The sequence below is a fragment of the Dama dama genome, chromosome 8, assembly GCF_033118175.1.
Source record: "Dama dama isolate Ldn47 chromosome 8, ASM3311817v1, whole genome shotgun sequence".
Lineage (NCBI taxonomy): Eukaryota > Metazoa > Chordata > Mammalia > Artiodactyla > Cervidae > Dama > Dama dama.
In genome coordinates this window covers 38,144,422-38,170,233 of record NC_083688.1, presented here as the reverse complement: position 1 = coordinate 38,170,233, position 25,812 = coordinate 38,144,422, and the positions used below count along the sequence as shown (strand labels likewise).

General features: G+C 43.0%; 1 protein-coding gene across 3 annotated transcripts in view; it reads right to left on the bottom strand.

Annotated features, from left to right (window-relative positions):
* Window positions 1-25,812, bottom strand: part of PLEKHM3 (pleckstrin homology domain containing M3) — a 197,988-nt gene that overhangs the window by 160,419 nt on the left and 11,757 nt on the right. For all 3 annotated transcript variants that reach the window (XM_061148886.1, XM_061148887.1, XM_061148888.1), the window contains exon 2: window positions 10,215-11,125. In XM_061148886.1, the coding sequence (XP_061004869.1) occupies window positions 10,215-10,809 (595 nt within the window). In that variant the 5' untranslated portion in view covers window positions 10,810-11,125. The remainder of the gene's footprint in view (window positions 1-10,214; window positions 11,126-25,812) is intronic.

Genomic DNA, 25,812 nt, shown 5'->3' with positions numbered 1-25,812 from the left:
CTTTCTTTGTTGGTGAAAGAGAACATCCCATTTGTTTTCCCTTCATAAACTTAGGGGAAAGGACATGCTATCTGTGTAGGCTCTAGAAGAAACAGACCTATAACATAGCTGACTATGTAGGAGCTAGATACACCGCTAGGGATCTTCTCCATCTAAGTTCTTTGTGCCGTGAGCAACAGTGATAGTGTACCAGTCAACACAGACCTGGTCAATTTTACTTTTTGGATGTGAACCTGACCAGAAGATCACAGACTCGACCTCTTAAATTCAGAGGTTTTCTGTCTTCTGTAACAAGGATAATCTCTAGTGTTTATGGAACTTTTTTTTACCCAGAAAACATTTCCAAACATCAGCTTTCAAATGATGCTCACTGTCTGCCACGGTGAGCTTCTCATTCTGTTTCATTAATCTATAGGAATTAAGTATAAAAGAATCTCCCTTACTGAGGCCACCAGAGTTTAAGATAAGTGCTCCATCTTTGGGTAACACTGAATCACAGAAACTCAGCGGCGGAAGGGGCTAGAAGTCTCTTCAGCCCAGCCCTATCTGAGGCAGAGCCTGTCAGGCACCTGTCTACTCTGTCAGCTATCTCCCTCATCTTTACCAAGAGAACCCTAATTGTGTTTAGGTGTGGAGATGGCTTCTCCCCGCCCCCACAGAAAGTATCATGGTTTGTTTAAAGCAATTGGTAACCCCATTTTCCTTTGCCAGAGGTTGCTTTAGGGACCAGTATGGAACCCAGTTCTGACTGCTGATGGGGTGCTCTTGGGGTCCTCTGAGAAAAGACCCAGACAAGGCCCCCTGCTTTCTCCCTTCCTGACTTTGGCTGCTGATACATATCTTTGGTGTTAATGCAGCCATCTTGCATCAATGAGGTAAAGAAGAGACATCACCAATATACTGAGGACAGCAGAGAAAAAAGATGAAAAGTACCTGGATCTTTGATGACTCTGGAGCCACCAGAGGGAGGTGTCCTTAAGTATTTACTGCCTACAGTGCCTGATATGCTCTATGTCCAATAGCTATCTGTTAGATGAAAAAATAAAATGATAAATGGCCTCACTATTTATGCCACTTTTATTGAGTTGAGTATTCTATTACTTGCTTCTAAAAGCATTTTAACTGATTTAACAGATTTGGAATGAGGTTCCAGGAAACAAAATGACTTGGCCGAGGGTATACCACAAAGTGTGCGAGTTGAGGGTGGAATGCCAACCTCCAGATTTTCAATCTAGATCACACTGTGTTTTATTTGCGGTAGAGGGAATGAGTCCGAAGCTTCCTCAGACTTGAGAGGCAGTTTTATATCGTGGTTACGTGTGGCCTCCAGAGTGGGCCTGGAGCTTCTCCACTTACAGCCTGATGGCCTTGGTGAGATTACCTTTTCTAAGCCTCCATGTTCTCCTTTGTAAAATCAGGACAATATTATCTAACATATTAAATTATTATTAATATTAAGTAAGATAACAGATGAACACTTCTTAGCACAGGTCTGGGCATAAAGTTAACTCACTAAATGATAGCTCTTGCTGACAGTATTAATAATAACTAACTTTACTCAACTTGACTCAAGCTTTGGGTAAGAAAAACTGAAACAGAGGTCAGGTCATTTTCATTCTGGAAACAAAAAAAACTGTGCATCCTGATTTTCCAAGTACCAAAACATAGAATTCAGCCAAACAGCCTGCATAGGCTCATACCTGATATTATAGAAAATCGTCTACAATTCATTGCATCAAAGAACTGCCAACCTAGTGTGAGAGGTGAATGGTCAAGCAAATACCTATAATGCATAGCAGAATAAAATGTGCTGTGGAAACATGAAGTAAAAGAAAAAACATAATTGTAATTAAAAATACATAGATACAGAGAACAAACCAGTTGTTATTAGAGGGGAAAGAGGTCAGGAAAGGAGAAAGATAGGTGAAGGAAGGTATGAACTAGCAGATATAAATAAGTTATAAGAACGTAATGCACAGTACAGGAAATATGGCAATATTTTATAATAACTTTATATAGAGTACAGTGTATAAAAACAGTGTATCACTACATTGTACACCAGAAGTTACAATGCAATATTGTAAGTAATATTGCAATATTGTAATACAATAATGTATTTATTGCAATATGTAATTACAATAATGTAATATTACAATGCAATATTGTAAGTTATCTATACTTCAATTTTAAAAAAATAGAAAAGATGGAAAGGTCTCAGAGAGGATGTGGCATTTGAACTGATCCTTGAAAAATAATGGAGGATTGTGAAAAGTAAAGAAGGCTGGGAAGGTCTTCTGGGTGAAGAGACATCATGAGCAAAGGCTAAGTTGGTTGAACACACATGGCACATTCAAAATTAGCACCTAGATGGGGGAGGAAGGGGCTTCCATGGTGGCTCAGACAGTAAAGAATCTGCCTGCAATGCAGGAGAACCAGGTTCGATCTCTGGGTTGGGACGATCCCCTGGAGAAGGAAATGGCAACCCACTCCAGTATTCTTGCCTGGAAAATCCCATGGACAGAGCAGCCTGGCAGGCTATAGTCGGGGTCACAAAGAGTCGGACATGACTGAGCAAATAACACCAGGGATCTTTATCACTAGGTGGGGAAGAAAGGTGCAGGTGATAAACTTAGAAAGATTATCTGGATGCTTTAGAAAATTTATACTTGATTTTTCTAAAGAATTGGGAACCATGATTCATTTTTAAGAACAGAGTAGCAAGAAAAGATCTGTGTTTTAAGAAGGTAACTCTAGACGTTTGTAAAATTAGTAACTATAGTCCTCCTTAGCCAAGAAAGATAAAATACATTAACAGAACCACCGCAAAAAAAAGTCAAAGACACTTCATTTTCAGAGTTCCCATATAGATTTGTTAGGAATTAGGATGCCGGTTGGCGATGAGGCATGTTGTTTCCGAAAAATATAACCAATGGAAACTGTACAACCATATAAAATCAACTTTCTGTGACCTATTTTTGCAACTTCTTTGCACTGACTAATGGTACTGAAGGGTGAATCACAGATTCAGCAGAAGCCATGTCCTGGTGACTTCACTTGTTCTAAGCCCACAGGAATATTCCCACTTCTGTTGGCTCCAAGGCTTTTGAGAAAAGTCACAATTGAAAAAGCAGTCAATTTAAGTCCCAAATTTGGCCTTTTTTTTTTCCTCTAGTGAAAGATGGGGGGAAAGGGAATTGAAACGGAGTAACACAGAACTCAGGATAAAGAAATCATACTGCCATGGCTATTCTAGCCCAACATGAGATCTCAGTACAAGGAACACAGGCAGAGGACTGGTACTAGGTCCCAGAGAGTGAGACTGACGGACACAAAAGCCCGGCTGACCACTACGCTTGCCCCGCAGATGAAAACATGAACACAGCTAGGAGGGAAGCACCAGTCAGATTCGGGGTTCAGAGCTCCACCACTAAGGCCAAGGATTTCTTTTAAACTTTTTTATTTTAAAAATTGCAACAGCAGTTCATCCAGAAGTAGACTCACAAGGCACACAGAAATCCTTCTGCGTAAAATAATTACAACCATGCCTATATTTCCAGCACAACTTTCCATCACTGATCTGACTACAGTAATTAGCTCCCACACAACCATGAGTCGAGGTCAGTTCAGCTACATCTTAGAATCATTTTAGAGTTGGAAAAGATTATAAAGACAACTTAACCTGCTTTACTAGTTACAAACCAAAGGCAACAGACAAGTGATTTTTCCAAGCTTATGTGGCGACTTAGGAGCAGAGGTGGGATAAAACGCTTGCAAGCCCTAGGTGAGTGTTCTTTCCATAAAGCCTCCCCTTCCTCTACTACATGTATATATTCAGAGCAATAAGTGTGTGTGTGTGTGTACACCTAATTTTCACATTGATAACATTCTAGTGTCCACATTTTCCTATGACTTTTCATGTTCTTACCTTAATATATGTTTATATTTGGATTGTAATTCTACAGTATTACATCCTCATCTTCTTTATCCCATGGAAAATTCCCTGCTGCCTACGGCTGTATCATTTATTCAGTAAACAAGAGTAGGATGATAGTGGTGCAAAGGGGTAACAGGTTAAAGCAGTTACTAGTTGGGAGCATGTCTGTATAGAATGAAGATTACTATAATGCTAGGACTAAAAAGGAGCCATTCTGGTGTTGGGAGCAGGGCCTCCACTCAGGACTGGCTCGCAGTCACACCTTGCTACAGCTGCCCTGGGCAAAGCAGACCCTGGGATGGCAGGAGGAAAGGAGTTGGCCCTGGGGAAGCTTTGGTCTCCACCAGCTACTCTGAGGTAGCTCAGTGGTAAAGAATGTGCCTGCAATGCAGGAGACCTGGGTTCGATCCCTGGGTTGGGAAGATCCCTGGAGAAGGGAATGGCAACCCATTCCAGTATTCTTGCCTGGGAAATTCCATGGACAGAGAGGCCTGGCAGGTACAGTCTGTGGGGTCCCAAAGAGTTGGACTCGACTGAACGACTAACACTTTCACTTTCACCTACCTTGAGGTTCTTTAGAAATAACTGCCTGTGATGTGAGGTGACGGATGTGTCACTTAACGGATGGATACATGCTTCTGTAGTGTATACGTGTATCGAATCATAACGGACACCTAAAATATCTTATAATTTTGTCAATTATACTTCGGTAAAGCTGGGGGATGAAAAAGAACTGTTGCTGTCTCCCTAGATCTATTCCTTCCCATCAGTTTATGACCTCACCCTTTGGACAGGATAATTCCATCCTCAGGTAATGCAGACAGTCTTAACTAGGTTGGATTCAAGCTATACTCCACCCACCTTGTAGGGCCCACTGGCAGGACCCTTTGTTCACTCAGCACTTAGCACAGTCTACCTAAGGTTTGCCTCTGCGTGAGGCAATGGAATCTCGAGAATGCATTCACCGGCTTCTGAGTCAGACTGAGAAAGGCAGAAGGAGATGGGGCAGAACTCTGAGCCTTCTTTCCATGGTCACAAACCAGGGGTTCGGTTCCCTCATGCTTTTCTGCAGGGCTAACATTCAAGACTGTGAAGAGCAAAGCTGCAGTCTTCCTTCTGCAGACTCACTGGTCCCCTAAAGGACTGTGACCAGCTCCGCAACTGTCCGTGTAGTAAATGTGCTAAAGCAGGAAACAAACCTTGCTTAGCTAGACTGCTTTGGTGCGTCTCAATTTTTCCTAACCAGTGATTCCCCAAGGGATTAATTTTAGTTGATGAACATTATCCAGGTCTGTTTCTTCCATACCACTTCCTACCCTTTACCCCAACAGGGACTGATTGCCAACACAGCTTCCAGACTGCAGAGTTCTGGAGACAGAACTACTGGCTTCCAAAGTAGGGGTTCAGGTCTAGCTTCATGGTTAAGAGCAGGAACTCTGAAGAAGGAGTGCCAGGTTCAACTTGAGGATCCACTTATTACTAGTAGGGGGACTGTGCCTACTAGTTACTAAAGCTCCCTGTGCCTCAGTTTCCTCATCCTTAAAATGGGGTCAGTAAAAATGAATTAAATAAGCTACTATCTGCAAAGCACTTAAAACAGTCAGTGAACAAAGTAAGTATTATTATTATTTTTTCCCTTCTCTCTCCACCTGGGCTCTCTCACTTACCCTGAGGATAACACACCAGGTGCTTGAATGTTGGCTTTGACAGTGACAAGGAGGCTATTGATCTGTTTGATGTATATTGCTCTCATATATACCAAAAACCTAGTAGAGAAGTGGTCTTCAAACCCAAAGCAATAGTCTTCTATAAAGAAACATTATGCGGGAACAGGCAAAAGTTGAAGAGTGATGCAAAAAATTACCTCCCAGGACTGCCAACTGCAGAAAGAATAAAGGGCAGACCACAGCCATCTCCCCAGGCTCTGTGCTCACTGAACAGCAGTCAGAAGATTCCTCTACAAAGGGCAGCCGTAACCGTGCCCGTGTGACCCTAGAGTCTGAGATGGTATCCGGAGACTCCTCCAAGGCCAGGACATCGTTCTTCCAACACAAGGGGCTATTTTCTAAGCCATATCTGTTTGATTCTCTCTTATCACAAGGAGAGTACCCGGCAGCCTTTGAGATGAAAGCAAATCTTCATTTTTCACTGCTGCTAAAGAACTTCACAGAAAAGACATGCAAGGTATGAGATGCTATGAGATGATCGGGCGAGGCCCTCGGAAAAGACGGTGGAGTGGTCCTTTTTCTCGAAAGGCATAAACCAGCTAAAGAAGTTGATGTTCTTAATTTATCAGCTTTATTTCTATCAGAATTATGTTCATCTCACATGTAAAAAATTGTTTTGAGCATGTATTATGTTTAGAGCCCTATATTAGGTACTGAGGATAAAACAATGCACGGGAGACAATCCCTTCCTCGATGACCAAAAACTCTGGTGTGGAAGACAGTAAACTGTTGATGAAAAGTCAGTATGAGACAAGGAATCGTCTATATCTCATTAAGGAACCAGTGAATAGCTATGAGAAAGTACAATGCAGGAAGGCCAATTGAAGAAATATTTATTGTGAGGCCATTTTATGAAATTGACTATGCCAGGAAAAACCAGGAGTGACTGGTAGGATCACTTTGATTCTCACGGATGAGTTTCAAATTCAATTAGAATAGTAATAATATTACTAAATGTTTAAGACATTTATTTAGTGTTTGAAAGTGAAAGTGTTAGTCGCCTCTCGTGTCCGACTCTTTGCGACCCCATGGACTCTAGCCCACTAGGCTCCTCTGTCCATGTGTGTTCCCAGGCAAGAATACTGTAGTGGGTTGCCATTACCTTCTCCAGGGGATCTTTCAGACCCAGGGATCAAACCCAGGTCCTCTGCATTGGAGGCAGATTCTTTACTGTCTGAGCCAGCAGGGAAGACTTAAGTGTTTACCATGTGCCAAACATAGTTCTGAGAAGCACTTTAGATCTTTTAGCCCCTTTAATGCTCATGAGATACTGAGGTAAATACTATTATCCCATGCTTTATGGCCAAAAAAATAAAGGCTCAGAGAGGTTAAGAAACTTGCCCTATGTTACACATCAAGTAAACATTGAAACAAGGATTGAAACTCTTAACAGTCTAGACATGGTGTCATTTTTTTAATATGCTCGCTATCTTGTCAGACCAGAAGGCCTTCTTCAGACAGGCTTGCCCATTAGCCAAATAGCTCTTATTATACCTCAGCTACCCACTGCCCTCAATATGCCAAAATCTGAGTTGCTTTATACCCAGAGCAATGTTTATCTTCAGTAAGGCTCAAAAGCCCAGCTAGTCACTGCCAAATGAGGCGGAAGACAAGAGGCCCTACCTAATAAAGAAGACCCTCAGGTGTATTGTTATGAAGGCAAGAGAAGGGGTGGCGGTGGGCAAAAAAGGAGGAAGGGGCAGCTGAGGAGAAACCCACTCCTGGAAAGTCTCTAAGCTACTCAGATGAGCTCAGAGAAGGATCCAGAAAAGAGTAAAAAATCAATTGGAGAAGACTACAAAGTAATACAGCCCATAAGTAAGGGAGACACACAAAAACAAGGGCTGAACACAAAGCCAAGCTGCCCTCCTCAATGGAAACCCACCTCACTCAAGTTTGTTCCTTCTGCGGAGCCCTCAGCCTCTCGTTACCCTGTTAGCTGAAGCGGAGGATGTGAGGATGATGGGCTCTTTTCTGGACACTGAACTTCAAGTGCCTGTGGGACACTCCAGCAGAGATGCCCCAGGCAGTGGGATGTGAAAGTCTGAGGCTTAAGAATGAGGCTTAGCCTCACCCCAAACCTCCTGGGTCCTCAGTTCCAGCTCTGGCCAAGACACCAGAGTACCTTCCTCGGCTTTGGGCATACTCCTTCAAGAGGAACAATGAGCCTGGCTGCAGTTTGGGTGGTTACTTTCAAAGATTTTAAAGTGACGTTCACTCAAAGATCTTGGCTGATTTTGACAAGGATGTACCTGGGTGCTGACACACCCCCACCCACCCCCAAATGTAGTGATAATTACAGCTGGGAGAGTGGGTGACGGGCCACGAATCTAACTCCTCTCCACACAGCCTCCCCACCAGCCCAAGAATGGGCGGCCAGTGGGCCCTGCTTCCCCCTGCCTGCAACCGAGTGAGCAACACAAACAAGATTTATATCTCTGGTCCTCCACAGCAGGCCAGACAGAAAAGATGTCAGAAACCTGGCAGGTCACTTCCCAACTTTATTAATTCCTGATAGACTGTGTATTCCATGGATACCCAAAAGCTGGCCAGGCGATATAACATCAATACCCGCAAAGGCCATTTGTTACAGTTTGCTTTTCAAAATACCATTCAGTTCTTGTATTTCCATATAATACTCAAATTTTTTAAAATTGAGAATTAAAAAGTAAATATCATGGTCCATCATATCCTCAAGGGAGCAGCTAACGAAGGTTCTCTCTTTAGGTTCCTTTAGAGAACTTGAGGAAGGCCAGTTTTTGCATTTACAATCTAGACAAGATAGGAAAAATAAAACTGTAGATACAACATCCTAATTTGGGTTATGCCAGGGATTTAGAATGGTGACAGGGGTTTAGTGATTTTTAAAAAAATCTACGTGAACTCCAAGAAACTAAACAAGAACTGAGCTTGCTTACCAGTCAATGAACACAACTGTTTACACAGCCTGGGTGTGTGTGCAGTCGCTTAGTCACATCCAACTCTTTTGCGACCCCATAGACCACAGCCCTCGAGGCTCTTCAGTCCATGGAATTTTCCAGGCAAGAATACTGAAGTGGGTTGCCATTTCCTCCTCCAGGGGATCTTCCTGACCCAGGGGTAGAATCCGCATCTTCTGCATTGGCAGGTGGATTCTTTACCACTGAGCCACCTGGGAAGCCACTTTTACTTGAGCCTAAGGCAAAACTCTCATTCTTAAATAAATACATGTAACGCTAAAAGAGAAACAAAGTGCAAAAAATAGTCTCCCCAGTTAATTGAGCAGAAGCCATCTAAACTGGGGCTTCCAAGGTGGTGCTCCTGGTAAAGAACCCATAGCCAGTGCAGGAGACATAAGAGATGTGGGTTTCATCCCTGGGTCAGGAAGATCCCCCAGGGGGAGGGCAGGGCAACTTGCTCCAGTATTCTTGCCTGGAGAATCCCGTGGACGGGGAGCCTGGAGGGCTACAGTCCATGGGGTCACAAAGAGGAGGACACGACTGAAGAGACTCAGCATGCACTCATGCATCCAGATTAAAAGGTTATGCAAGGCAGTTGAAGAATCATTAGTAATAAATGATTACTGTATAAATGTATACATGTATAAGGCCTGTATAAATGAGGTTATCATCAAGAAAAATGCTGAGAGAAACAGAGAGATGGTTTGTCATGTCTCACAGAAGAGGAAGTTCACGTGTGAGTACATGAGTATGTATCCAAGTGCACGTGTGTATGCATAAAAAACAAGAGAAAAAGAAGCTTGGGGCCTACACCATGAGGTCCTAAGCAACCTTTTCACGCTGTTCCTCACACGATCATCATGAGATCCTTTGATCTCCTCGAGGGTCAGCCCACACTCCTCTGTCTGTCCCTCCATCCATACCATAACCCTGACCGAGAGTCCTCCCACTGCAACTCTCTTTCTGCAACGCAGTGTCCTTCAAGGTCCAGCTCACGTTCCACGACGTCTCACTATCCTTTTCTGACAAGTCCAGCCCAAAGCGTCCTCTCCTTCCTCTATCTTCCTACAGTCAGTGTCACTCACTCATTAAAAAAAAATCCCAACATAAAGTTAAACCAAATTCCCTTCCAGGTGTTTCAGTGGAGCATCTCCTTTCTCTCATCACTGGGTGTCTTCCTGAGTCTTTGGGAATGTCTGACCCCCTCAGCCTAAGGAGAAGTTCTTTAGGGCAGGGACTGTGTCTTCATACATCTTTTAAGCCTTCATAGTATAAGACTGTGGCGAATGTGTGGTCTGATAAACATCTACTGATGTGAATAAGTGGTATCATGCAATGCCAAAGGAAAGGACTGCATTAATTATGGGAATATTCTGATTCTAACAAACAAGATTAGGAAAGAGAATCAACCACAGTTATCCTTTCACTCCGTAGCTCCTAGGACAATAAGACTGGAGACTTCAGATAAGGTAAGTGTGAAAGTAAATGGAAGAAGAGGATTAAGTAGGCAAAGACAGACATGGACAGTGGAGAGGCAGACTTTCATGAGGTAGATGCAAGAGGGGCAAAGCAACATCAACCACTGTTCAATAGCAGTCAGCTGTGAAGACATACCTGTATTTCCTTGAGCATCTTCTACCTTGTTTGAAGAGGCCAACAGAAAAGAAGGCCTGGCGAAGTGAGGGCCCTGAAGAGATACTTCTTGCTGCAGAGGCATGGTTTTGAGGACCACCCTCCAGTCCACCTGGGTAATATCTGACCTTGATCGAGTATGTCCAGGCTTAAAAGTCGAGGTCTCATCCAATAAGTCATTCACAGAACGAGGCCTGTCTCTTCGACGCTGACAGATGTTGAAAAAATTAAAGGTGGATGCTTCCTTTTGTTCCATCCAGGACAGATTATCTGGGGTTGTCCCCTTCTGGACCATAAACTGTTCTTTGGCAGGGAAGACATTTGGAACTTTGGTGTCTAAGAGTCTGGTCTTACAATGGTCCCAGATCACACCCCCCTGGCCCAGGGAGGTGACATTTCTGATAGCACCATTGTCTATGTTACCGAGGACCTCCCGCCCCACCAGTTCAGGGACTTCTTGGATCCCATAAACCTCTGCTTGCTGCACAGCCTTTTCAAGCTTATTGTCAAAAGTATTAAAGAAATCCTCGGTCACTTCCAAGGCTGGGCTAATATCATCCACTTCCAAAGCTTCCATGTCATACGCTCCAAGGGGCAAAAGCCTCCTACACTGGTTCAGGAAAGGGCTTCATGAACATTCACCCAACAAGGAGAAGTGTTTTGGGCAAGAGAGTTCTGGAAGCAACTGGAAGGAACTTTCATTCAGCTGCCCGGAGCAGGTCAAGCACAAGGGTGGCTGATTTCCTGAACATGAAAAGCGTTTTCTAGATGATAACAGTCATCAACAAAGGTACTGGGAGACAAACATTCCTTTGAGAATACTCTTCGGGGATACCACTGTCAGGACAACAGGAAGTGTTTGTCAAAGCAACATCACGACCATCTTTGATTTCCTGAAAGAAAATAAACAGAACAACATTGGCACATGGTTCACTGTATTCTACACATACGAATCTGCCCAATTACATCCTCATCTTGACATCTCTTCCATGGCAGTCATGTCCAAATGTGGACAACACCCAGAAGTTCTACTGTTAAGAGTACACATCTCTACTTTGTGTTAAAACTTACATGGAGCAGCGTGGGACTCCTGATGAGTGGAATTAAAGTCAAGAGCTTTTACTCACACAGAGAGGCCTTTTATAGCGGGTGTGAAAAGACTGCCCTGGCAAATCTCTGTTGATACTGAACTAAAATAGTAAGCAACAGAGACTAGGAATTCTGTGACTGGACCTATATCATAATCAGTCTTAAAGTCATAATTGCATGAGTCCTTTCACAAACTTTGAAAGCACTGATGGTTTGTTCAGCTCAAAGGGGCAAAGGGGAAGCAAAGAGGAAGAATGGCCCTTCTTCCTCTGAATGTTACTCCGCTATGCTTCCCAGGTTTGGATGACGTAATGCCTGAAGATGACTCTAGACAGTTTTTCCAGTCAGCTTGCAAAAAGGTTTCAGTGTTCAAACTCCCTGAGGCTTTGAGGATTGCCTATGTGTAGGTTCGGGAGATTCCCTGGTGGCTCAGATGGTAAAGCGTCTGCCCGCAATGCGGGAGACCTGGATTCAATCCCTGGGTCGGGAAGATCCCCTGGAGAAGGAAATGGCAACCCACTCCAGTACTCATGCCTGGAAAATTCCATGGATGGAGAAGCCTGGTGGGCTACAGTCCATGGGGTCGCAAAGAGTCGGACCGACTGAGCGACTTCACTTTCACTATGTGTAGGTTCAGCCCTGGGGCTGGGTGGAAAGAATCCTAACACTACCTCACTCTCTGAGATACCTAGATCCTCAAGGCCAGGCCAAATGGGAACAGTAATGCTGTCCAATATGGAGGGCACTAGTCATACATGGCTGTTTAAATTTGACTTTATTAAAAATCAAATAAAGTTCTTCAGTCACACTAGCCACATTTTGTATGCTCAACATACACCTTTGTATCTTCACCAAAAAACGAACAGACAAACAAAACAACTAGGTAACCTCTGTTTTCCTTAACTACTTACAAGTAAATAAAACCAGGCAATTAGCAATACCTTTGCAAGCTGCTATAAAGGTACATAAATGTGCTATTTTCTCTAAAACTGCACAATTTATGTGGCACATTAAAATCATTTTTAGCACTTAGGCCATGAAGTCATTGTATTTAAATCAACAGCACTAATCTATATTGCTTAATGTGTTAAGCTAGTATATATAGCCTTTTATTTTAAATGTATCAAGGTGTGCAGGTTACAGGAACTTGGTGGCTAACCTCTTGTAAACTGATAATGACTGTGAATCTATCTGCTTTTTAGATTTTGATGTTTATTATGTTGGCAAGGAACTGACTGAAAAGCAGTTATAACATTTTTCAAGTTGCAAACAGGGCTTTGTTTGCTGTGTCTGTGCTAAGCCTGAGTCTCCTGAATTTTATAGCAGAGTTTTACTACTTCTGTAATTTTGGAACTTGCAATTTTCAGTTTCATCTTGTACACCAGAGGCTAAGAAAAAAACATAAAATAAATCTTAAAAATTTTAGTTCTTTTTGACTAAAATTCTAAATGAACATCATAAAGTATGTTTCCCACTTTACAGAAGAGACACTAAGGTGCAGAGCACAAAGCTATTCACCTAAGATTCTATTTTGAATGTTCCTTTCCTTACCCAGTGCTGAAAATTCAGTCTTTATATATGCTAGAAAGCATAAATACCTTCAAATTGACTTTTTTTTTAAAAATCAAAATGTCTAGGAATATATTCATTGTGTTCCCTGCTTTGGCATTTGCAAGCTGGTTCAGTTCAGTTCAGTTGCTCAGTAATGTCCGACTCTCTGCGACCCCATGGACCACAGCACACCAGGCCTCCCTGTCCATCACCAACTCCTGGAGTCCACCCAAACTCATGTCCATTGAGTTGGTGATGCCATCCAACCATCTCATCCTCTGTCATCCCCTTCTCCTACTGCCTTCGATCTTTCCCAGCATCAGGGTCTTTTCCAGTGAGTCAGCTCTTCCCATCAGGTGGCCAAAGTATTGGAGTTTCAGCTTCAACATCAGTCCTTCCAATGAACACCCAGGACTGATCTCCTTTAGGATGGACTGGTTGGATCTCCTTGCAGTCCAAAGGACTCTCAATAGTCTTCTCCAACACCACAGTTCAAAAGGATCAATTCTTCAGTGCTCAGCTTTCTTCACAGTCCAACTCTCACATTCATACATGATCACTAGAAAAACCATAGCCTTGACTAGTCGGACCTTTGTTGGCAAAGTAATGTCTCCACTTTTTAATATGCTGTCAAGGTTGGTCATAACTTTCCTTCCAAGGAGTAAGTGTCTTCTCATTTCATGGCTGCAGTCACCATCTGCAGTGATTTTGGAGCCCCAAAAAATAAAGTCTGACACTGTTTCCACTGTTTCCCCATCTATTTGCCGTGAAGTGATGGGACCAGATGCCATGATCTTAGTTTTCTGAATGCTGAGCTTTAAGCAAACTTTTTCACGTTCCTCTTTCACTTTTATCAAGAGGCTCTTTAGTTCTTCTTCACTTTCTGCCCTAAGGGTGGTGTCATCTGCATATCTGAGGTTATTGATATTTCTCCCAGCAGTCTTGATTCCAGCTTGTGCTTCATCCAGCCCAGCGTTTTTCATGATGTACTCTGCATATAAGTTAAATAAGCAGGGTGACAATATACAGCCTTGACACACTCCTTTTCCTATTTGGAACCAGTCTGTTGTTCCATGTCCAATGCTAACTGTTGCTTCCTGATCTGCATACAGGTGTCTCAAGAGGCAGGTCAGGTTGTCTAGTATTCCCATCTGTTTCAGAATTTTCCACAGTTTATTGTAATCCACACAGTCAAAGGCTTTGGCATAGTCAATAAAGCAGAAATAGATGCTTTTATGGAACATATAACCACTGCTGGCCAGCTCTGCTGGTTTGTGGAACACTTCATCCCAATGCATTTTAAATTTGTAAACTCATAGCCTGGGTAGGGGCCTTTGAGATCATCCTTGCAACCCCAATCGTCCACAGAAAGGGACACCGAGGCCCAGAGAGACTAAAAGGTCCCAAAGATACTTCGAATGCAATGCCTCATTTAACCTTCATTAAGGGCAGTAACAACTCAACTTGAGAACCACTTCAGTGCTGTTCACCCAGGGATTCTAGAAACCACTCATCTACCCATCCAGTCATGATTCATTAAGGTCATGACAGACAAAAAGATGCTGACAATGGAAAGATGAATCAAATACACTCTGGCCCTAGAGAGACTCATGGTCTATCACGATGAGCCTAAGAAAATAAGTCCAAAACACTTCCTTGATAGAGAATGGAAACAGATTTGGTGGGAGAAGGAGGGAGGGGGTCACTTGACAGCAAGGGTGAGGGGGAGATTAAGGATGTGCCCTTTGAGTTGAGCCTAGAAAACTTAGATGGTATTTGCAAGGATAGTTCGGAAGAAATTAGGAAGAGCAAATCACCTTTTGGTTATCAAGGGATTTTGAAGTTCATTATATAAAATGACTTTTCATAGGCAGTGGGGTGAGCAATACAGTGGAGTATAGCAAGCAAGCTAGCAGATCCAGAGTCAGATCTAGCTCCGAATCCTAATTCTACCTCACTCTAGCTACGTAATTTGGGGTAAGATTTCCCTGACCCACCCCTACTCCAACCCAAGTCCTCTGGACTAACCTGTTCTTCCTATTCTAGGAATTTCATTTTTGGCGCTCTCCACTGCTTCTGTCCGGAACCTACACAGCTATTTTCTTTGTTTTCTGATGTAAACATGCATTAATCGTACTTTTCACTGTGTACCCCAGGATTTCCAGGCCGCACTTCCTCTCCTCATTCCTCCACTTAAGTCACACAAGCCTTTTAGTTCCTCCTCCAAGGTTTACTTTTTGGATCTCCAGGCCTGTACTCGGGCTGATCCCATTGCCAGAGGAGTTATGCCCTCCTGGACTCTTCTGCCCATCACATCAATGCCTAATCATCTTTGAGGATCCAACCTAACAGCAAGTGACAGACCTGCACTTTCTAAAGAGGGCCACAACAACAGTTCCTATCCCATGTGCTTTTCTGCAATGAGAACTTGCTACTTCCCCATCAGAAAGACTGTTTACTTCTCCTCTCCCGAGAATGTAGGCAAGGCTTGTGATGTTTTGATCACAAGTATGTGGCAGAAATGGTACTGAGCCCATTGGAAGTACAGCCCTGAATGGGCCTGGCAGCTTCCTCTTCCTATTTCTTGGAGCTCGAAGCTAATTAGACAGAAAGTCCAGGCTACTCTGCTGTAGGGAGAGGCCAAGTGTTAGAGCAAAGAGGCTCCAGACACATGAGGGAAGAAGCTATCTTGTATGGTAGCCTAATTGAGCTCTCCAATGATTCTAGCCCCAGTCAGTATCACGATCCCAAGAGATAATTTTCCAGCTGAGTCTAGTTATCCCAGACCCATGAGAGAAAATAAATTCTTTTAAGACACTAAATTTCAGAGTATTTTGCCACACTGCAAACAATCATTAGGACTCATCACTTCCTTAGGGAAGCATTCTTTGGTGTCCCAGACTAGGTTAAATGTCCTTGTTTAAGGATACAAGGGCCTTGGTCCAGAAGAGCATCAGCATTTCTGTAAGTTATACACATGACATCCGTAATTACTAGTTTCGATGTCAATACCCCCTCAGACAGCAATTTTGTTCACCTATGGGCCCCCTAAACACAGTTGAGGCTCAACAAATTGTTGAATAAATGAATGAATAATTAAAAAATAATAAATAAATAAAATTATTTTTGAGTGGCAATCTTTAGAATCAGGACACAGTTTTCTTTCCCTCTTTTTCTTTTGTTGTCAGTACTCAGACAAGAAAGGAGCAGGGCACAACATTTAAAAGAATGACATAGCCTGAGGACATGACACACAGATTAGAAACAGTCGTGTCCAACTCTTTGAGACCCTGAATTCTCCAGGCCAGAATACTGGAGTGGGTAGCCTATCCCTTCTCCAGCGGATCTTCCCACCCAGGTCTCCCACACTGCAGACGGATTCTTTACCAGCTGAGTCACCAGGGAAGCCCAAGAATACTGGAGTGGGTAGCCTATCCCTTCTCCAGCAGATCTTCCTGGCTCAGGAATCAAACCGGGGTCTCCTGCATTGCAGGCAGGTTCTTAACCAACTGAGCTACAAGGGAAGCCCTTTTAAATAATTAAATAATAATACATAAATAAAATTATTTTTGAATGGCTAACTTTAGAATCGTGACATTGTTTTCTTCTCCTCTTTTTCTTTTGTGGTCAGTACTCAGACAGGAAAGGAGCAGGGCACAGCCTTTAAAAGAATGACATAGCCTGAGAACCACTGATTGGAACCAATTAGGTCCAAGATGGCGGACCTTGTCAACATCCACTAGACCTTGAGCCTCAGTATACGCTCACTGTAACAGGATAATGATGACAACAAAGACGCGTGTGCTCAGTCGTGTCCTACTCTTTGTGACCCCCATGGACTACAGCCCTCCAGGCTCCTCTGTCCATGGGATTTTCCAGGCATGAATACTAGAGTGGGTTGCCATTACACCCTCCAGGGGAACTTCCTGACCCAGGGATGGAACCTGCATCTCCTGCATTGGCAGGCAGATTCTCTACCACTGTACCACCTGGGAAGCTCCCACTTGTACCAGCACGCTAAATGACATTACTACAAGCGCCATGACAGTTCCAAGGCCAACCATGAGGGTCAGAAAGTGGAGAGTGGCCCAGTCCCTGGAAGTTCCCACCCTCCCCCAAAATAGATGGAACACTCCTCCCACTCAATAGCCTATGAAACTTCCCATCCCTATAAAAACTGACAACTCCATATCCTGGTGCCTCTCTTGACTTCTGAGATGATTCACACTCTGTCTATAGAGTATGTATCTCCCGGAATAAACCCTCTTTCACTTTACTATGGCTCTCTCTTGAATTCTCTCCTCTGTGAAGGCAAGAAGCCACACTTGGGAGGCCATCGCAGGGACTTGGACGTGACCTAGGATGTGACCATCCTCTCAAGTCCCACTCTCTTTCCTGAAATAGTCCCTCTGACTGACAGCCCTCTCACCACATAATGATTATCTATAGCAATAAATAATAGAGGTACTGCTTTAACAACTGCCAAAACAATTACTCTTTAGTGTAATAAATGAATTAGCATGAGAGATACAGCTTTTTGCCTGCATTTGCACAGTATAAGTTAAAGAGCTAAAAATAATTTGAGAGCTGGAATGATTTATTCATTCCATAAATATTTACTGAAGCAACTACTGTGTTCTAGGCACTGGTGATACAACGGTAAACAAGACAGACATAAATCCTATCCTTGTGGAGCTTCTATTCTAGTGGTCAAAGTGAATCAAAGTGTTACTCAGTTGTGTCTGACTCTTTATGACCCCAGTAGCCTAGTGGGCTACTGTGTCCATGGGAATTCTCAGGTGAGAATACTGAATGGGTTACCATTCCCTTTTCCAGGGGATCTTCCCGACCCAGGGATCGAACCCAGGTCTCCCACACTGCAGGTGAATTCTTTACTGCCTGAGCCACCAGGGAAGCCCCATATTCTAGTGGAGCACTTACTGTTTAGACACTGATCTAAATGTCTTCAGTGTCTTTGCTGCTGTCATTCAGTCACTCAGTCGTGTCCAACTCTTTGCGACCTCATGGACTGCAGCACGCCAGGCTTCCCTGACCTACACCAACTCCCTGAACTTGCTCAAATTCATGTCCATCGAGTCAGTGATGCCATCCAACCATCTGGTCCTCTGTTGTCCCTTTCTCCTCCTACCTTCAATCTTTCCCAGCATCAGGGTCTTTTCTAATGAGTCAGTTCTTCGCATCAGGTAGCCAAAGCGTTGGAGTTTCAGCTTCAGCATCAGTCCTTCCAATGAATATTGAGGATTGATTTCATTTAGGATTGACTGGTTTGATCTCCTTACAGTCCAATGGACTCTCAAGAGTCTTCTCCAACACAGCAGTTCAAAAGCATCAATTCTTCAGCTTTCTTTATAGTCCAACTCTCACATCTATACATGACTACTGGGAAAACCACAGTTTGATTAGACAGACCTTTGTTGGCAAAGTAATGTCTCCACTTTTTAATATGCTGTCTAGGTTGGTCATAGCTTTTCTTCCAAGGAGCAAGCATCTTTTCATTTCATGGCTGCAATCACCATCTGCAGTGATTTTGGAGCCCCCAAAAATAAAGTCTGCCACTGTTTCCATTGTTTCCCCATCTATCTGCCATGAAGTGATGGGACCAGGTGCCATGATCTTAGTTTTCTCAATGTTGAGCTATAAGCCAACTTTTTCACTCTCCTCTTTCACTTTCATCAAGAGGCTCTTTAGTTCTTCGCTTTCTGCCATAAGGGTGGTGTCATCTGTGTATCATATTCATGGAAATTAAAAGGTAGAATGGGGGTTACCAGGGGCTAGGGAAGGAGGTAAAAGGCAGTTGTTGTTTAATGGGTGTAGAGTTTTAGATTTCTAAGATGAAAAGTTCTGGAGATGTGTTTCACAGCAATGTGAATATAAGTGCTATTGACCTTAAAATGATTACAATGGTAAACTTTATGTTTGTTTGTTTTTTTTAACCATGACTTAAACAAAAACAAGCAGAGGGCCACCTTTTCTAGTGGGTTGTGGTTTAGAAGATCTAATTCCTGGCCTAGAAGATCTAGTCCAGCCCCCCGAGGAGAGGAGGCCGAAGTCAGGAGTGACAACTATGGGTCTCAGTACAAAGAATGGAACTGCAGCTGCATCAGTTACCAGCAATGGGACTCTGGTAAATTACTTCATCTTCCTAATTTCAACCTTCTCATTTGCAAAATCAGCAAGTTAATATAAATTAACTTTAAATTTAACTTTAACTCTCCTAAAATATCAACAGCTGAGAGAATAGGACAAGCCATGGCATGGTTCCCGGCACACAACATGTGAATGTTGCCGTTGTTCACTTGCTCAGTCATGTCCAGCTCTTTGTGACCCCATGGACTGCAGCACATCAGGCTTCCCTGTCCCTCACTATCTCCCAGTAACAGCCTAAAAGTCCTCACCTGATGGCTTCTATCGCCTTTCCTCTTTAATGTCATACTCTCCGAACCCTGCCCCCCCCCTCAACACACACACACACACACACACACACACACACACACACACACAGGCCTCCCTGCTGGTTCTCCGACTTGCAGACATCTTCTCCCCTCAGGATCTTTGCACTGGCTGACCCGTCCCCCCCATACCAACATGGTCAACTATCTTTTTAAGTGACTGTTCATGACACCTTCTCAATGAGTCCTGCCCTGACCACCCTATTTTAGATTACAACATGTGTCTCTACCCTGGACTTCTGATCTCCTTTACTCTGTGGGGTTTTTTTTTTTTTAGTAAATTTTAAATTTTAGAACAGTTTGAGATTTACATAATTATTGCAAAAACAGTACAATGAGTTTCCGTATACCCCACACCCAGCTTCCTTCATGTAACATCTTGCATTAATATGGTACATTTATCACAATCAAGGACCAATATTAATATATCATTGTTAACTAAAGTTCACATTTTGTTCAGATTTCCTCAATTTTCCCTAATATCTTTTTCCTGTTCCAGGATCCTAATCAGGATAACACATGGCATTTAGTTGTCAAGTCTCTTTAGCCTTCTCATGGCTGTGACAGCTTCTCAGGCTTTACTTGTTTTTGATAACTTCAACAGTTTTGAGGAGTACTGGTCAGGTATTTCACAGGCTGTCCTTCAACTGAGATTTGTTTGATCGTTTTCTTGTGATGAGATTAGGGTTATATGTTTGGGGGAGAAAAACCAGAGAGGTAAGGTGCCATTCTCATCATATCATAAGAAGAGTAGGTACTATCAACATGACTCACTACTGCTTACATTAACCGTGATCACATGGCTGCATCCTTTTACATCTACCATCCTCTACTGTACCACTCAATTAATTATTATTTAATGTCTAGTGTTTCTCCCTCCTCATTAAAGTGAAAGCTCCTCAAGGGCAGGAATTGACACTTATTTTGTTCACTCATATATCCCAAGTTCACTAGAGAAATACCTGACACACACACAAAGCACTAAATAGATGCCTGTTGCATGAATGCATTGTTATTCCTCCACAGGACGTTCATGGCCCTTCATGACCGACCTGCCTCTTTATTTTGTCGTTCCCGGCCAACACTCACCTTGCTGTTTTATTTCTCAGTGCTTTGGCCCAAGGTGGGGAATGTTCCAAATTGCTCAGGCTCTCAGAACACCCTGGGTTTGCCACAACGTACTGAATGCTCAACAGTCCTCTCTCGATCCCACTCTACAGTCCAAGGACTTGACAGCAGGCACATGATGTCTTACTGACCCTCTTATACAATCGCTATGTCTTTAACCTTCGGTGCTCCATGTTCCAACCTTTCTCCTCTTGGAATTTTTCTTTTTCCTAGGATGTATAGTCCTCAAATTCACTATGCAAGGGTCTAACACCAAGTTTAGTCTCTGTAAGTAAACACCTCTTACTAGCTTGCCTCGTCTGGTTTTGAAATTAATTAAAAAATAATAACACATTCAGACAGATCAAAGAGGGAGAGTACTTTCCTCTGACAAAGTGACCTGAGTGAAATCACCGTGGGGGTGCAGTCTGGTTTGCTTCTACACAAAACTGGAAATCAGGAGATAATCAGAACTGAGTTCTAAATCTAGTTCAACCACACATGTGCTGGGTGGCCTCTGGCAAACCGTTTACACTCTGGGCACCTTACTCAGCGACCTGCATCCAATAACGTTGCTAATATCAGACTGCTTCACGTGTGGGTCATTCACTGGGTAGCTGTTTCTATTTCAACACACCTTTTTTTAAAAAAGTAAACAGCTGTATAATTATGGAGCCCTCCACTGGACCTCACCCATTCAACAACCATGTGCTCCTGGTCTCTCCTTGGAAAGACATGTCAGCCCAACAACAGCAATGTCAGCAACCAACTATTAATAGCATCCTACTTTTCAGCCAACTCAATGATCTACAGACATTTTATCTTATTTTTATAAAGAATACTCTTTCTGTAAAAAACGTTATTTCCCCAGCATGACAGGTTGAGAAACTGAGGTCCATTTGTCAATTGTGGTCATAAACACTCAACCCAAAGAATCCCATGCATGCATCCCAACGTAGCAGGATGTGGTATCAGTGTACTGCTATTTCCTAACAAGGAAATCTGCTGTTTACATGCTCATTAGGCAAGGCTAATTAGCAGGATGAATACAGCAGTCCTCCCACACAGAAGCAGAAGCAGATATGAGTAATAATACCAGTCCAGCCCACACAGACAGGCCACATCTCCCAAGTTGGATGGTAAAAATGCTGACTTCCTCCCACTTGACTAAACGGCTTGTATTCAGAATGTAATGAGTGCTCAAGAGGCTGGGGCCATGTAGTTTTAGAAGCAGCTGGACTATGAAGAAAAATGCAATGCTAAAGACACCCAGGACAAATGGTTTCTGCCAATTCATCCTCAAATATGAGAAACAAGGGTGATTATAAGAATGATCAGCACACATGGCTCTCACATGGTCTTCACTTTGGTTAAGGCCACAGCTGACTGGAAATCTTCTACAAGTTACATAATGTAAAGTTCCACCACAAAAGGATCTGACCCTAGTAAGGATGTTTCCGGGCGATCAGGCTACAAGAGGCATGTAATGTGAGCATGTTGATGGAGCACAGGCAAGCCAGGAGCAGCAGATAAGGAAATAGTGCTGGTGTGGACCTCAGAAGGAGAGTTCAGAGGTCTTTCACGGGAGAAAGACAGGTAGAAACACAGATGGAATTAAATGGCTACATTTTTCTAAGTTTCAATAAATGAGAAGTGTATTGATGGACAATACATAAGGAATATAACATTTAAAATATAATTTTATAGTGTTTTTCCCAGTTCTGAAGGTAATAAATACTCATAAAAACCCTGGAAAATACTGACAGATGTGGAAAAGAAATGAAAATCAGTCATGACCTCAGAATTCAGAGAAAACAATGTTTTTTTTTTTTTAAATCTAATATTTAATTGAAATCAGATAATATATACAGTTTGGGCATATGATCTGTTTAGATATATGCTCAAAAAGCAAATACCAATAAATAACTAACCTTGAAAAAAATGTGCCCGAGTGTGCTGTGTCCAGCAAGACCTATAGCCTGGCACCAGGCCCCACTTGACTGAACTCTCTTCCACCCAGTCCAGGGACCTCCTCACTACACCACCACTAGCTCCCTCACTGCAAAGCCCTGACCTGCCCTGAGCCTGTCAACCAGCCCCTCCTCAAACCTTTCCTCCTCGGGATTCACAGGCACCGAGGTCTCTGTTTTCCTCCTCCTTCTACCCTCCCCTTCTTGGTTCCATCTTCTGCCTTTCCTTACTGGTCTCCTCGTCAAATAGGGCCTCACCTCAACTCTCTTCTCTGACCATGGCCACATGTACTGCTCGAGTCAACCTGTCCACACTGTGGCGTCAATAATTACCTCCATGTTCATACCTCCCAAACTTCCGCCTTCGGTCTTCATAGGACTTGGGTCCCATGTTCCCAACTTTTTGTAAGACATTTCTACCAGACTTACCTTCTGGCAAAATGAAGCTCAACTTGTCTCAAGCCAACTCAGTTGTTCACTCAATGATTATTTGCTGACTGCTCACTAGGGGCTGTGTGCAGTCTAAGGTACTGGCGAGACAGAAGCAAATACAATCCTTCAGTACAGCTCCCGCTGATGACGGCACGACTCTCTGATCTAGGCCTTTCACAGTCTGGGACTAGCTTGCTCTCCAACTTCCCACTTCGCTTTCGTAAGACATTCTTTTCCTCCAAACTGGAATACTACTGCTCAAATTTTAGGCTTTCCCAACTCTAACACTTTGCTTACAGTTATCTCTGAGGAACCATCTCCCATCTCTACCTGCTGCAATTCCATCCACTCTTCAAGCTCAGTTGCCACCTCTTTCACAAGCTTTCTTTGATCCCTGATCCTAAAACAGTCTGCTCTTTCTTCAGCCATCTACAGAATGTCTTTGGTGCCACACCCACAGCATACAATGCACAGTGCCTGTTCTTTCTGAAATGAGGATGATGATAAACTATCAGAAGCATATTTTGTGCCAAGTACATTGCTTAGTACTTTGTATCTGTAAGCTTCACCATGTTTAAAGTGGTACCATTATTCCCATTTTTACAGATGAGGAATCTGAGGGGCAAAGATAGCAAGTAACTTTCCTGCAAGTCACACGCCTACCCTACGGGACATACAGCAACTTGAGAATGGCAATTCTACCCCATCGCATGTTTACAACCCTCACTGGACCTAACATTATGGCTAATACACAATGTGTGTGTGTGTGTGGGTGTTCAGTCACTCAGTCGTGTCTGACTCTTTGCAGCCCATGTACTGTAGCCTGCCACGCTCCTCTGTCCATGGGATTTTCCAGACAAGAATACTGGAGTGGGTTGCCATTTCCTATTCCAGGGGATCTTGCTGACCCAAGGATAGAACCCGTATCTCCTGCTTGGCCGGCAGATTCTTTACCACTGAGCCACCTCGGAAGCCTGGTATACAGTGGGTGCTCAGTAAATACTGGCTGAATGAACAACTGCGTGAAGTCTGTTTTCAAAGTACTGACATCTATACATATAAACAGCACTTTGGTTTTCTGGCAAAAATATATTTGAATTCATAAGCTCATCTAAGTAAAATCTGACATGATTTCCAAAACACTGACTTGAACTTTTACATTTTTTTCTTGGTTAGAAAAAGCTTCCAAGCTATTGAAACTGGGTTTAAAAATAACATGGCAAAGGTCAGGTAGCAAAGACCTCACTCAGACCTTTTATGAAAACAAAAGCACCTATGCAACACTTAGGAATTACTCTGAGAACCACTCCAAATCTATAGTTTGGCTGGTCAAATTTCCCAGTGACTTAGAGCTCAAGCTCTTTCTAATACCAGGAAGGACATGTTCCCTTTGAAATACCCCCAGGCAATCAACCTAAAGCATTTTTCAGTCCATCTCTGTGATTTTTGTTTGTCACTTGCAAAAGTCATTGAGACATGTGACGCCCCAAGGTATTTTCCCAGAAACCAAACTAAATATAAGCATGGCATCTCAAATTTCCAACTAGTCTGGTCTTGAAGGCAGTAACATTATTATGCCCCAATGTCAACCACTGGATTAGAAAGCTAAGGCTTCTGATTCGGAAGCCCCTTTACATAAAACCAAAATGTCCTGGTATTAGCAACAAAACAGACACAAACTTCAGTTACTTAAGTGTCTAAAAATGCAGACTCACTGTTTTTCATTTCCCTTTACCTCCATGGCAGGAAATAGTGATTAAAAACATACAAAGGAACCACTGAAATTATCTTCATCCCGGGACTGAGGTGAAGAAAGTGACAAGTTCCATCATAAAAACCATATGCGCTAGAGTCAGCCTCCAACTGCAGCAAGGAATAACTGATTAGTACAAGGAGGATGAGATGGTTGGATGGCATCACCAACTTAATGGACATGACTTTGAACAAACTCCAAGAGATAGTGGATGATAGAGGGGCCGCTGCAGTCCACGGGGTCGCAGAGAGACGAACGTGACTTAGCAACTGACCAGCCAGCTACAGCGTGGAGGTGCCAGCCCAGCTAAACCAGCTAGCCTGAAACCTGCACAACGAAGGTGATGGCCACTCCAGAGAGACACACTGAGACCCAGCTACGCAAGGCACCCTAAAAGCTGGGGAAGGAGCTTTCTAGATTAGCCTCTTTAGATGTAAAGATGTCATCAGCTCATACAACTATTTGACTTTATTGAGAGTAACTGTCTTCAGGTGCGTGGTTTAGTGCGTGGTTTATAAAGCACTTGATAAGCTTCTGGATAAAATTTTGTAGTAATCTCAACAAAGAGAGATAAGTAGAGAAGCAGGATCATTTTTAGAGATGACGAAAGAGACCAGAATGACTCACCTATTGTTAGTCGAAGGCCCCATGGAAAAGAAAAAGAAGTTCCTGCAATCCCTGTCTAATTACTGAGTACAAGCTCAATTACCTTTTAAATCACCTTAAATCACTCAGGGACCCTGATGCTAGAAGGACCATAAACAAGGACTAAGTAAGTTGAATTCAATCCATGAGCCACCCAGTTTTGAGTTTGTTTGCTGGGACAGAGGTGTAGCAACAGGAAAAACACACATTTCTGACACCAGGACAGGGCTGATGGCTCAGCACTGCCTTCTAAGCTGAATGACCTCCAGTAAGTCAGGCTGACTCACGACTTCTTGGCCCTTCTTATCTGCAAAGTGGAAACCCTGCCAATGCCTGTATCCCTCAAAGCATCTCTCCATTAGACAGCTGTAATGCACAAATGCAGATAATATATGTGAAATTTTGTAAAATCTAAAACAATTACTGTTCCTGTTAGAAGCTAGTAGATTCCTAAACACGCAAACATTTATACTCAACAAGTACTCACAGAGGATGGACCAAGTATCCAAACACTATGTTAGAGATGCTATGGTCACAAAACACAGCTTCTGCCCTCAAAGAGC